Source organism: Antedon bifida, chromosome 3, assembly GCF_963402885.1.
Source record: "Antedon bifida chromosome 3, ecAntBifi1.1, whole genome shotgun sequence".
NCBI classification, from domain to species: domain Eukaryota; kingdom Metazoa; phylum Echinodermata; class Crinoidea; order Comatulida; family Antedonidae; genus Antedon; species Antedon bifida.
The window spans coordinates 18787638-18800949 of NC_136228.1; the positions used below are offsets into that span (position 1 = coordinate 18787638).

The 13312-nt window shown below is 33.2% G+C and overlaps 2 protein-coding genes across 3 annotated transcripts; one reads left to right on the forward strand and one right to left on the reverse strand.

The window, feature by feature from the left end:
* Window positions 1-294: 294 nt before the first annotated feature.
* Window positions 295-8945, reverse strand: LOC144837908 (protrudin-like). Its single transcript, XM_078693232.1, has 10 exons — window positions 8939-8945; window positions 7438-7541; window positions 6890-6960; window positions 6289-6430; window positions 5495-5665; window positions 4066-4231; window positions 3861-3902; window positions 3090-3257; window positions 2923-3004; window positions 295-2345 (listed from the first exon to the last, which is right to left on the reverse strand). Exons 2-10 carry the CDS (start codon window positions 7539-7541, stop codon window positions 2260-2262), a joined length of 1032 nt encoding a protein of 343 aa, XP_078549358.1. The 5' UTR covers window positions 8939-8945; the 3' UTR covers window positions 295-2259.
* Window positions 8946-9005: 60 nt separating this feature from the next.
* LOC144837219 (CCA tRNA nucleotidyltransferase 1, mitochondrial-like) lies at window positions 9006-13190 on the forward strand. 2 transcript variants are annotated; one of them, XM_078692235.1, is made up of 7 exons: window positions 9006-9111; window positions 9381-9669; window positions 10099-10363; window positions 10864-10990; window positions 11452-11642; window positions 12056-12297; window positions 12621-13190. In XM_078692235.1, the coding sequence occupies exons 2-7, from the start codon at window positions 9445-9447 to the stop codon at window positions 12876-12878; spliced, it is 1308 nt and encodes a 435-aa protein (XP_078548361.1). In that variant the 5' UTR covers window positions 9006-9111; window positions 9381-9444; the 3' UTR covers window positions 12879-13190. The 2 variants fall into 2 exon arrangements, with proteins under 2 accessions (XP_078548361.1, XP_078548362.1); XM_078692236.1 differs by lacking the exon at window positions 9006-9111 and adding an exon at window positions 9232-9247.
* Window positions 13191-13312: the final 122 nt, after the last annotated feature.

The window sequence follows — 13312 nt, forward strand, 5'->3', positions numbered from 1 at the left end:
GAAGCATTCTATATACATAAATTTAGAGTTTACGATTTTTCTTTTTCTGTTTATAAGTTTATTAATATGGATGATATTTCCGAAATAAAAAGAAATTGAATAAAATATTGTTTATTTTAGGGAGGCTTTATTCAAAAAACGATGTTCTATGGGGTGGGGGTACGGTTATTCGAATAGATCAGATTTGTTCGGTTGATCAGCTGGAATGTTGTGATCGTGAGGATGAGGTCTACATAAGCGTAGTGTGAACAGTCAAATAAAAGATGCCAACAACAGATTCAACTATAATTATTTAATTGCACAGTCATTAGTAAAGATTAACAAATGAATAAAACATTTTACTCTACTGCTTTTCTAGTTACATCATTAAAACATGAGTTTAATCTTTAGTATGCTATTTAATCTATGTCATTTAATGTACAAAATAACTTTCATAGATAGATTCAAGATTCAATATTAAAATAATTACTTTCGTATCATTCCTTCAGTAATAATTGCACTAAATATTTATATTGCTGCAGTATAAAGTTTAGTTGACATTTTGATGTTAAGTAACTGTTCTGAATCCACCGACATGTCTGCATATGGCCTAAGAGAATTTAGATTATTTTAATGCCCTATTGTTCAATGAAATCTAAGTAACATTTGACATTTATCAATTATTTATATATAGAAAAAGTTCCGACACTCCAGCAATGGATCATACCATTTTCATAATAGGGTATTGTCAAAGCACAGATGCTATCCTGCACCAAGTAAAATAACTAAACTCATATGATGAATTTTTCCTATTTATATATATATATATATAATAATAATAAATATTTTATTTTGAGGCAGAAACAAGAAATTTGTCTGTTTTATTTTTATACATGATCCTGCCTATGCAGCACCTATTTCTTTCCTGATATATAATAAATACTCCGTAAAACCTCTGTTTTTTTGGGGTGGGCTTGTTTTCGAGATTACCTTTGTAAACTGAAAAAAGAGGCTTTTTTTTTCAGATATGCTACTAAAATAAGAACAGATAAGAAGATACAAGATCCGAAGAACCATATTAGGAAAACAACAAACTGTAGCAGAAATATATATGGCTAGTTTGTTGAGATAATTAAGGGTTGTAAGGTCATTAAATGATATGAAGCAGACAATACGATACTGTACAAGATGCAATCTTTACAATAACTGCAGAATTAACATATGAGGCTTGATGGTTGAGATAATTAAGGGTTGTAAGATCATGGATATATTGATAGTGATACCGTACGATAACACAATCATACATTTCTTTCCTTTGACATTCGAATACAGTTTATCTGGAAAAGAAGACCATACTATCTAAAAAAGAAGCCCTTTTCGAGGTTTTACGGTACTGTATTGATTAGGAATGTTAAAAATACTTACAATATCTACCTATATTTAGTCCTATTCCATAAATACTAAATACTAACAAAATATGAAATATATTGACGGTTCTACAAATTATTAAGTACATGTAATATTACGGTTGATTAAAGTTAGATGGATGTTTCTACCATATTTGTTGCCATATAATCTACTGTATTTAACAGATTAAGTGCACTATTTCGGTGGGAATGTTGAGTTTACTTAATATTCATGATTGCAACATTTTGGAGTGAATAATAATGAAAAAATTAAAAAATAATTATTATTTTGGTTTGTTTTGTTATCTTTTCAACTTGTAAAAACAGTTTTCAATTATAAGCAATAGTACTTTACTTTATGTTCTCAAATCCAACAAGCAATAATGTTTGCCATTTCCAAATGTCTGTATTTTGTTCAAAACAACAAAAACAAACAAGCTTCAATGACACAGTTTTAAATATCATCATTCATCTACGTGTTCAGTGAACCAAAATACAGACGTGCCTTCAATAACAAAGTGTTAAAATTGCAAACAGTTGTGTCACGTTATGTTTCTTTCCAAACACATACATAATAATAATAGTATCTGTTCTTATTGCACAATCCTACTGTGTGCATCACATTATTATCCCAGTCATTAAAATCAAACACATATGAAAACATACTCCCATAATGCAGCTAGTAATCAGTGCAAAGGTGGGTCTTGATTTAACCGGGTACCCAGTTATACACTTGGGTGGAGAGAGGCAAACACTCAAGTTTTTTGAGTAATGATACAAGTAATGCGGCGAGAGTTGGATTCAAACTCATGATCAGTAATCCAACGTCCAACACACTGCGCCACACGCCCTTACTCACTAACACCTGATATGATCACTTTGACTGCGTCACTTGTTCACCAGTTAAGAAATAGTAACATTGATTGCACACCAGTTCTTTTGCACTCTGAGCAGCTGGGGCTGAAGTAAAGAATGAATGATTTTACAACATTTTAACGAATTATAGGTAATAGTTATAGGTAAATTATTATTTATACTGGGCGATATCTTCAGTTAAAGGCTGGTCTGCCAGAGGGCCCAGTTATGATCAGTGGCTGTGAGTGACAGTGATTGTGTGTACTAGTAGACCGGGGGAACTCTCTACTTGGCCAATCTGTAATCTGTACACAAAAATTAATCGGAAAGTTGATATATGCCATCCTATGACCTGAAGCATTTACGTTTGAATCTTACCCAATATTTAATTTCTTGTAGCATATCAGATTTCATTACTAGCTATTTTCATATACAGTCGACTCTCTCAATACCTGACTGTCTGAAACTGGAAACTCTCCCAAAACTAGACTTTTTTTGAAGTCCAAAAGGTCCCAAATTCATTTTTACCATTAAAAACACATCCCGAATACCATACTTTCCGGAAACCCAGATATATTAGGCCAGCTCAAATGTGTCCAGTATTGGGAGAATTTGACTGTATATACTGTATCAACAAACAGATGGATGAACTTAATTGATGACTAATAAATATTAAACTTACAAGTTGCACCAAACGATGAGCGTGGGATCTTCTTGAAGCAGCATTTTGGACAGAATTGGTTTCCACAATAGCGACAATAACGCTAAGAAAAAGAACAGCTTTGGTTTTATACGACAAGTAACAATTTGTATGAAAATCTAGAATGGTCGGAGATGGTAAAAACTTACTCTTCTCTTTAAAACGGATGTAAAGACAGTGTTACACAGGATGCAACTAGGAGGCTTGTTGGTTTTTGTTTTTTCATCTCCTTTCTCGTCTATGTTTGTTCTTGATAGATGTTCTTCTTTTGTGTCATTGTACATTGATTCAGTGTCTGAGTTACATTCTACATCAGACTGGTACCAAAATAAAAAAGTATTGTAAAATAAAAAAACGTGATAAAATATCAGCACTTTATTTCCATATCAATAAATATATTGTAAAATTACAAAGAATCCCATGGGGTTCTTTCTTTTTTAGGAGTCTTGGGTGGGCTTCTTTTCAAGATGGGCTTCCTTTCGAGATTACTTTTACAAACTGAAGAGGTGACTTCTTTTCAAAATGAAATGTAAATTTTGTGAATTGTTTCTACAATAATATGGTTTTTAGACATTCCCTGCCAATTACAATAATTGTAGAATTAATATATGAGGCTTGATTGTTGAGATAATTAAGGGTTGTAAGATCATGGATATATTGATACCATACGATAACACGCTCATACATTTCTATTCCTTTGACTTTCAAATATAGTCTATCTCGAAAAGAAGCCCATACTATCTTGAAAATAAGCGGGCTTGATTTTGAGATGGGCTTCTTTTCGAGATTACTTTTGCAAACCACAGAGAGGGCTTCTTTTCAAAATGGACTTCTTTTTTAGGGTTTACAATAACTGTACTGTCGTGTGTAAAGCATTGGTCATTTACATTTTTTTTTTTCATAAATAAATAATAACTTACATCCACTGGAGTAGACAATTCTTGTATTGACTCTGTTGAAGGCTGAAGACAAAACATTGAGAATGTTAAATTATATATGTAGGAATTTTGCCTAGTTGGGGTGGGATTATACTTGTCATAAACAGCAACAATAAACAGGTATGTATATATATGCAAGACAAAACTGAAATTCTGTCTAATTAACAGTGAAATATACAAATATTACCTTTTCCCTTTTTTCAACAAACTTATAAATGCTGGAATACGCAGACAATAAAAAGCAGTAAAATCCTCTATTAATTGCAAATAAACTGCAAACTAAAACAGCTCCAGTCAATTGGTTAGGAAGAAGAAAAAATGCTAATATCGCCAACAAACATGCACCATAAAACCTAAAAACATATAATTTAGTACACATCAGTGAATTAATGGTTTGTTTAATGGTCTGTAAAAGGATAATGTCTGAATCCGAAATGTCAAAGTCAGTGGATGAAATAACATTAATGATAATTGGGTTAAAAATTGACTTCATGACAGTTCTATTTATGAATATATCTATGTTTTGAGCTTCACAGATACAAGGCTATTGCCACAAAATAAAGGATAAGTCTATTTTACATGATTAGCATGGAAACACACGATGAATGTTAGAAACCGTATATATTTGAATAAACGCCGCTGGGCATTTATTATTCGAGGGAGGCGTTTTTTTTTTTAATGTAATATTGTAACATGTATAATAAAAAAAATGCTCCCTAAATATATGTGATAAAATACAGTAAAAAATCTATCAAAATGCTTGGTAAATTTATAGATAATGAAAGTCAATGAATTTTTGCGTGTAATGCATGTGGCGGAGTGTTTATGTTAAGAAAAAAATAATGGCCCCGGGCATTATTTGAGTTCATTCCAAATGATGTTTTATGGGGGCATTTATTTCGAATAAATTTTGAATAAATGTGTTAAAATGACTAAAGTATGGAGACACTTGGGAAGCTCCTTCACAACAACTGCTCATGGCACAGACGGTAAGTTGTGGTTTAGAATTGTAATAACCACAGTGCTTCAGATTAGATATTTAGTTGTCGGTCTAATTCTAAACTATCCTTTGGACATATTGAAAGTAGATAAATAAATAGATGACTTAAGTTAAAATGTCAACTTGTATTGCACACTACTGAAGTAAGAGACAGTAGTCTCCTGTGAGGTGTACAATACAATGTATCAATTATCAACCACTTTTCTTCATCAACTACACCAAGTCTACACTATCACTATCAAGACAAAAAAATGTGATGTGCCCATATATGGACATGTTGATGTCATATCACTACCATATTTGGCATATCACTACCATGTTTTGGCACATCACAATTTTTTGTCAAACTACTGTAGTTTGATAGTGTAGACAGAGATTTAAGCTCTGTCTACACTATCAAAATGTATGCGACAAAAAAAAATGTGATGTGCTCATATATGGACATGATGATGTCATATCACTACCATATTTGGCCATATCACTACCATATTTGGGTATATCACTACCATATTTGGGAACATCACAGTTTGATAGTGTAGACCGAGCTTAAAATTCAGTTGAATGTTACAGATTACAATAAAGAAAATGAATACATTTATAACTATATAATACTTACAAACTAGATAAGTAAACATTATACCAAATAAGTAAACAATACAGATCATCAGTTGCCTTATTCAGCCACAGAAATAAGTCTTGAGCATCTAAAAACAAGCGGCGGCTTTCAAACAAAATCTGTTTTTTCTCCTCGTCTGATAGTGTTGCTGTTTTAGTATCATATGATGACCTTGAAATATAATACAATATAATGTCATTATAATAATGTAGAATTTACAATGAATACAGAGAGGTATTTGCTTTGGAGCAGCACTATAGCATTGAAATTTTGGACCACTTTTTAAAATTATTTTCAGACCTGCTAATGTTGAAAGATAGGACAGAAATTTCAAAAGCCGGTGAGCAATCTTAAAGTAACAATTAAACCAAAATTGTATTTTCCCGAGAACTACTTGTCCAAAAAACTTCATTTTTATACAAGAGGCAAGAATTATATTTTGTGCTTTCTAATTTTAAAACATAATTAGATTTAATGTACAAGTTTTTGGATGCGAGTAGTTTAAAAACCCTATTTCTTTTCAAATTCACTCGTTTGTTTTTTGCGTTTCTGTTCTATTGTTAGTCGGCTGAAGCTAGTGTTAGTTGAAAGGCGGGTTACATAACCTTTACACCAAACTCGCATACATATATGTTTGTAGTGAAATTAGCCTAAATCACACACAGCATTAAGACACACACTTTCCGGTGACTAAATCTGATGTAGAAGAATTTTACAGTAGGCATTCTCGGATTGGCTTTCTAGTTTATAATGTTATTGATAATGTGTTAAAAGTAATGAGTAGAATATCTTACCCAGTAGTATCTAGTAGTTCTGTATTATTCTCTTTTCTCCTTTTATTCAAATGTTGAGTAGTTTTGATTTGTGATAAACGAATAAGTGCACCAATTACTGCCGTTGCCAAGATGCATGATATACTCCAAATAAGAACTTGTTCTGTTAAGATACAAACATTATTAATTAAATTAATTTAATTGGGATCACCATGTTAAAGGTTATATTTTTACATTATATAGTATTGAATTTGCTCAGTCTACACTATCAAACTTTATGTAACAACAACATTTGATGTGTCCATATATGGACATGATGATGTCACATTACTACCATGGGAACATCACACTTTTTTTGTCAAACTAGTTTGATAGTGTAGACAGAGCTTTACAGAGAGTTGTTAATGTAATTTACAACAATAACATTTGTGAAACAACATTTTATTTCAGTTCATTCAATTTTACAGACAAAAAAAAAGAACAAGAAAACAACATTAACTTAATGAACTGAGGATAACCCAAGCAAGTTTAACCAAAAACTTATTTCCATTCGGGTTTCCAAGTACAAACAGAAAACTTCTTAATTTAGTATAATTTGAATATATTTATAAAATCAGCTTACGGCGGGTAGCTGTCAATGATACTGTAAACAGAATCATCCACGATGTAAGAGATAACAAAGGATTATTCCACCTGAAATATAAAGATGAAATACTGTACATACATATCATGTAATCATAGGGGTTGGGGGCATTTGAGGATTCATGACTGTAATTATCATATAGTGTACATACAAGTCATGTAATCATAGGGGTTGGGGGCATTTGAGGATTCATGACTGTAATTATCATATAGTGTACATACAAGTCATGTAATCATAGGGGTTGGGGGCATTTGAGGATTCGTGACTGTAATTATCATATAGTGTACATACAAATCATGTAATCATAGGGGTTGGGGGCATTTGAGGATTCATGACTGTAATTATCATATAGTGTACATACAAATCATGTAATCATAGGGGTTGGGGGCATTTGAGGATTCATGACTGTAATTATCATATAGTGTACATACAAGTCATGTAATCATATGGGTTGGGGGCATTTGAGGATTCGTGACTGCAATATTATATACTGTACGTGCTCATACATATTCATGAAATAAATTTACCTGACGATGTGTAGAATAACTTGAGCTGAGAGCTGCAACAGCCAACTTGTGCTTTGTATTCGTCTGTAACTACTAACTAACGTTACAATGTTATATTGTTCCATCTGAAAAACAATTTACAGTCAATGAAATACAGTAAATTTATTTATCATAATTAAATAAAAAGCATAATACAAATTGTATTCTTCATTCAATTTCAAACATTTCTTGTAATGATATTGTAATAAATATAATTAATATGTTCAGGCCTCATTATTGAATGTCCCACCAGCCTTTATTAGTTGGCCTACCAGCTTATCGATCACAATATCATTATGTGGACGTTTGATCTTTGAAGGGTACTTTTTATACAGACACAGGAGCTGCAGGAGGGGGTCATGCTAATCTCCACCCGGTATCACCTGGTAGGGTTTTATGATATCAAGCACATGCTAACATAATATACACTGTAATGTTATTGTGATATTTAACTAATTTAATTGTACGTTTTATTCATTTTTTAATATAAAAAACAGTCAAAATACTGAAGACTCGGTGATAAGTGATGTTTTGTTGTTGTTAGTAGGGAGTTTTCGTAGGAGCCCATAAACGTTAACTTTAGCGCTATTTCTCTACATGCAACGTGCAAACTCCTCCCACTTTGTAAACAAATAGATCTGCGCGTACGCAAGCATTACAAAAATTTAGCTCTGTACGTCGAGAACCTTATTTCTGAAAAAAATTAACCAAAGGGTATGGAAACATGGAAGAATCATCAAATTTCTGCAAAATTATTAAGAAAACCAATTGTTCATTGAAATTTCCTATTTATCAGCCAATATGCATTATTAAACAAGCTTAATTAGGCCTAGTATCTAGGCCCAATGTATGCCATGTCCATGATTTGTTTAATACGAAAGCAGTGTATGTTGCGTGTGCGACACATGCGTTGCGTTCTACGCGTCCTGTCGAAGCGAAATCAAAAAAGTACGTTGCGCAACTGTTGCCTGAACTTTGCGAAAACTCCCTATTGCTGATGCGTTGCGAAGAAAGAAAAGTTTTTTTTTTAAACTGATTTTAACTTGTTTCTGTATATATACGAGTTAAATTAAATTTATGACTAAAGCATCTTAATAACATGTCATCTTATATCATAAAACCCTACCAGGCGATGCCGGGCCCTACCAGGCTGTCACGGCCAGCAGGAGGGGAAACATAGCCTAGCTAGGCCTATAGGCATGGAGGTATTTAATAGCGCCGCCTAGTAGTAGTAGTAAGTAGGTTAGCTCGCCTACTATACTACTACTAGGCTAGGCCCTAGCCTAGCCTAGGCCTAGCCTGCTGAGTGTCTAACTAACTAGGCATAGTGTCAGAGGACAAGCCTACTTGGAAACATACTAGTCTAGGCCGGATCCCCTAGGCCTAGTAATACCTTCACCTCCCTGGTAATACTATGAATATACTAGCCTAGGCCTATATTATAATTAATGCTTTTGCCTAGTTTGTTCAGGGTAAATTTTACCTTTTCGATCTCATTTTGTTTTGTTGTTCGCTTGGATTGTTGCAACTGAGGGCGCTAATACCATTAACAAAAGTGCAAAACAAAACACATGGATAGTAATGTACTGCAGTGTTATACTACTTGTCTAAGGGGAATCTGCGGCTAAATGATGTAATTGTGGTGTAATTTTCAAGGTAGGCCTAATAGTATTATATTACCTAGTGTATAATACATAATAATTGAACCATTTATTGCATTTACTAGAACCAGCTAGGGCTAGGTAGCCTCAGCCTGGTAAATTAAATGAATGAAGATGACGGGAATTTCCCTGTATGGCCCTTACCATACCTCTCTCTGCTCTGTGTCTGTGTTTCAGGCTGGCCTAAAAACATCTAAGTTTAGAATAATATAGTAGTAAGAAGGGTATTTATGTATATTTACTAAATTATTATTTTCTTCTCAGACTTTTCAAGCTACTGCATTCAGATTCTATAACACCAAGACCAGGTTCTACCAACTCTAGGCTAATGAATTTGAGTCATAGACCCATTGCAGCACTGTTACAATCAAGAAGACATTGTCGATTAATAATTTGTTCTAGTGTACACAATAAAAGTAATGGGATGAAGTTGGATTCTGCAGAATTCCGTGGAATCTTCAGCCCAGGGATGATAAAGTTGCATGACGTATTTACACATTACAAATACGAGATCCGCATTGCTGGAGGGGCCGTCAGAGATTTGATCAAGAGAGTAAGACTATAGTACAAGTTGTTGGTCATTTTTCACTAGATATACATTTGAATAAATATTCTAATTGTTATTATGGAGACAATAAATACCTTTAATATCATCATCTGTTATGCAATTCATTTTGGGTATACATTGCGAAAGCTAATCAATTGTCGTATTTGATTGGGAGTTTTACCGTTAAGTATAGGTTTTCCCGTTAAGTATAGGTTTTCCGTTGAGTACTTATTTAGCAGAGTATTTTGAGCGTTGAGATTGTTCTCAACAAAAAAGCTTGCATTTTTAACCTTTTCTATTCGAATGATTTTCTGTTGAGCACAATCCATTTACAATTATAGTTCCTAATCGAATACGACAATTGCCACAACCTTCTTTCGGTGGTTTGATGATCCGTCATTAACTTAATATATATATACAAATTTATTTTTGCAGAAAATTCCAAATGACATTGATTTTGCAACAACAGCTACACCCTCTGAAATGAAGGAAATGTTTAATAAAGAAAACATTCGAATGATCAACACAAAAGGAGAAAAACATGGTACAATCACAGCCAGAATAAATGACGAGAATTTTGAAGTTACAACGTTGCGTATTGACAAAGTGACAGACGGTCGACATGCGGAAGTAGAGTTTACTAAGGACTGGGTGATTGATGCTGAGAGACGTGATCTTACTATTAACTCCATGTTTCTAGGTTTGTGTGTTTATTATTCCATTCCATATGCTTTCGAGGAAGACCGAGAATCACCCTACCAATAACTCTCAGTAACGACCTACTCACCCTTTATAAGCAGAACACAAACATCAAGTATCCCGGACAATTGAAAACCAAGAAAGACATCAAATAACTTAAAGAACTAGCCAATGAAAGATCCGATTGGAAGAAACTTGTAAAAGAGATTTACGGAGCAGCCCAGGCGGAAATGTCGGCAGACTTTTCAGCGGAGAAGCAGTAATCATCATCATCATGCTTTTAAAACTAATTAAACCATATAAGCAATGCATACAACTGCAAAAACAGAACATACATAATGGGATTACCCTATAATTCTACAAATGATTATATTACTACAAAGACGTTTTACCAAAAACAAATGTGGTCTTGTGTGTCGGAAAAACTTACTTTAGGCTTAGGCAAAAGTATATTCATATTTACAATGTTTATGATTTTATTTTAGTGTTGTTTAATTTCAGGATTTGATGGAACCCTGTATGACTACTTTAATGGGAGAGAACACCTTGACAAATGTGACGTCAGATTTGTCGGTGACCCTACCAAGAGGATTCAAGAAGACTACCTCCGCATCCTTAGATATTTCAGGTCTGTTGAATGTCATACAATGCCCTATTTTTATTCCGAAACTTTGATATTGTTTTTTGATGAATGAATACAATATAAGATATTTTAAAGATGTATTGTCCCCAATAATCATGAAAAATAAAGATATATAATCAGACATTGAATAGGCCATTGTGCAGTTTCAATGAAGTTATTCACTTCCATAGAAAAACAAACTTAAAAAAAAAAGATTTCACTTATAAAAAGACAAAAATGTAACCAAAAAATCATTGTCTGGCAGACAATTTGACTAATTTTTGCTTTAAATTACAGTTTTTTTTTTATCCAATTCTTTGTCAAAGTGAATAACTATTATGTGACATTAAAATGGCATATTAAAAAAAAAATTAAAAAATTATTTTTTCAGAGGGACATCCTTTAAGTTTTGCACAATTTTCACATAATATTTTCAATAATTCTATTTATTTATTTTATATTTATAGATTCTTTGGACGTATTTCACACACAGATATTCATTGTCCACAGACCTTACAAGCTATTAGAGAGAATGCATCAGGCCTTGCGAACATCTCGGGAGAGAGAATATGGATGGAGCTAAATAAGATTCTAGTGGGTTTTCATGCTGCCCATATTGTCCAGTGTATGTATGAATTAGGCTTGCCTGAATTCATTGGTAAGCATAATAATATGACATTGGTTTTGGTAGCACTATTCGAAAAGAGTAGGGTTTTGTCTCTTGGTGTGCTAATCTGGTAGGTGGTGCCTTGATGGTTGCCGTGGGTCCATAAAGGGCCTAATTCAAATTTCCTCAGTTTCAATGTAAGCTTGAGGACTCAAAGGGTGTCTGGCACAGTAATGGGGCCAGGATTTGCTATAACCTATTTTTGGGGAAAGATTTGAAAATGTGTGACACCAAGTATTTGATCTGCAGGCCCCTTGCCCCCATAGTGGGTCTGTGGCAAATGTTGATTCATGAATTTATTATTACCGTGATTTGACTATGCGCGCATGATGTATGTATATGGCTGGCGCCACCACTGGTCTGGTAATTTGGAGGGTTTATTGGATAGACAAATTCTTTTAAAGGTTTGCCCGTGAATGGTAATCTGGATTGTATGAGAGTTGTTTATGAGCGAAGTCACAAGCTCGAACCAAAACCTATGACCATCTTGTCGGCACTTCTTGACAACGAGCAAGACATTCTCAACATTATTGAAAGACTCAAGATTTCTTTAGAAGAAAGAAAACTAGGCATGTTTATTTTAAGCCACCGCAAGAAAATAGAAAGTGAATGTCCACTCAAATATTGCCAAGATGTTATTGTTGCTGTGAGTTGCATAAATTACTTTATTATTTTGTTTCAAAATTCTTGTATACTTTTACATAGCATACACCATTTTATTCGAATAAACACCCCGCTTTGAAAAACACCTCCCTTGAATAAACACCCCCATAGAACATCATTTTGAATAAAAGTCCTCCTCGAATAAACACACAGTGCTTTATTTATTTCCTTGAATAAACGCCCCACCACATGCATATACTCAATATTTTATTTGTAGTAGATTTCATTGATTGACAAGCACTTTTGATTCATTCAACCCTTCCAAGCAGTCGCTTGTATCTGAAATATTTGTTTATCTTATTTCAGAATGGTGGTAAAGAGAAAAATATAGTTAGCCATGTTTGTGAAATGTTCAAATACAGAGGCGAGCAAGCGAACATTGATGCCATAAAGAACTGGGAAATTCCTGTTTTTCCAGTTTCAGGAAAAGATTTAATAGCTGCTGGTGTTCCTCGAGGAAAAGAATTTGGAAAATTACTGGAAAGTATGAGAATGAAATGGATCAAGAGTAACTACAAACTAGATAAAAGTGAACTTATAAACATGTTACCAGGCCCCTCGTAACCAATAGTACTGTACCTTTATACGGTGAACCAATTGTGAATATCAGCCTGTTATCTACGCACATTGTTAGTGGTTCACTGTATGTATATATCATGTGTTTATAAGTTATATAAACTGTTTAGTCATATACTGTACTATAAATAATTTTTATTAGATCAAGACCACTACATTTTGAAGGTAGATTAATCTTTCTGGTCAACAAAAATAAGTTTTATTTTAATGGTAAATATTAATTTATGCAAGCTTTTTTGATTAATACTCAAAAAGAATACGCAAAGTTCTGACTAAATAAGGAAAATAAAGTAATTGTCATTAAATCTAATAAAATGTGACAAAACCCTTTTTTAGTTTATCTTTTAGTTTGTTTTATTTATTGAGTAATAACGCCAAAGCTTGGATTTGAAAATTAATTTAAAATTAAAAAAAATATGCCC

Bases quoted from the DNA above. Each gene is read 5' to 3' on its own strand.
- LOC144837219 (XM_078692235.1), top strand. From the start codon at position 9,445: ATGAATTTGAGTCATAGACCCATTGCAGCACTGTTACAATCAAGAAGA. The intron at 9,670-10,098 runs GTAAGACTATAG...TTATTTTTGCAG, and splicing joins TCAGAGATTTGATCAAGAGA to AAAATTCCAAATGACATTGA. The intron at 11,643-12,055 runs GTAAGCATAATA...ATTCTTTTAAAG, and splicing joins AGGCTTGCCTGAATTCATTG to GTTTGCCCGTGAATGGTAAT.
- LOC144837908 (XM_078693232.1), bottom strand. From the start codon at position 7,541: ATGGAACAATATAACATTGTAACGTTAGTTAGTAGTTACAGACGAATA. The intron at 5,666-6,288 runs GTAAGATATTCT...TTATATTTCAAG, and splicing joins GAACTACTAGATACTACTGG to GTCATCATATGATACTAAAA. The intron at 3,903-4,065 runs GTAATATTTGTA...TTTTGTCTTCAG, and splicing joins TTGTTGAAAAAAGGGAAAAG to CCTTCAACAGAGTCAATACA.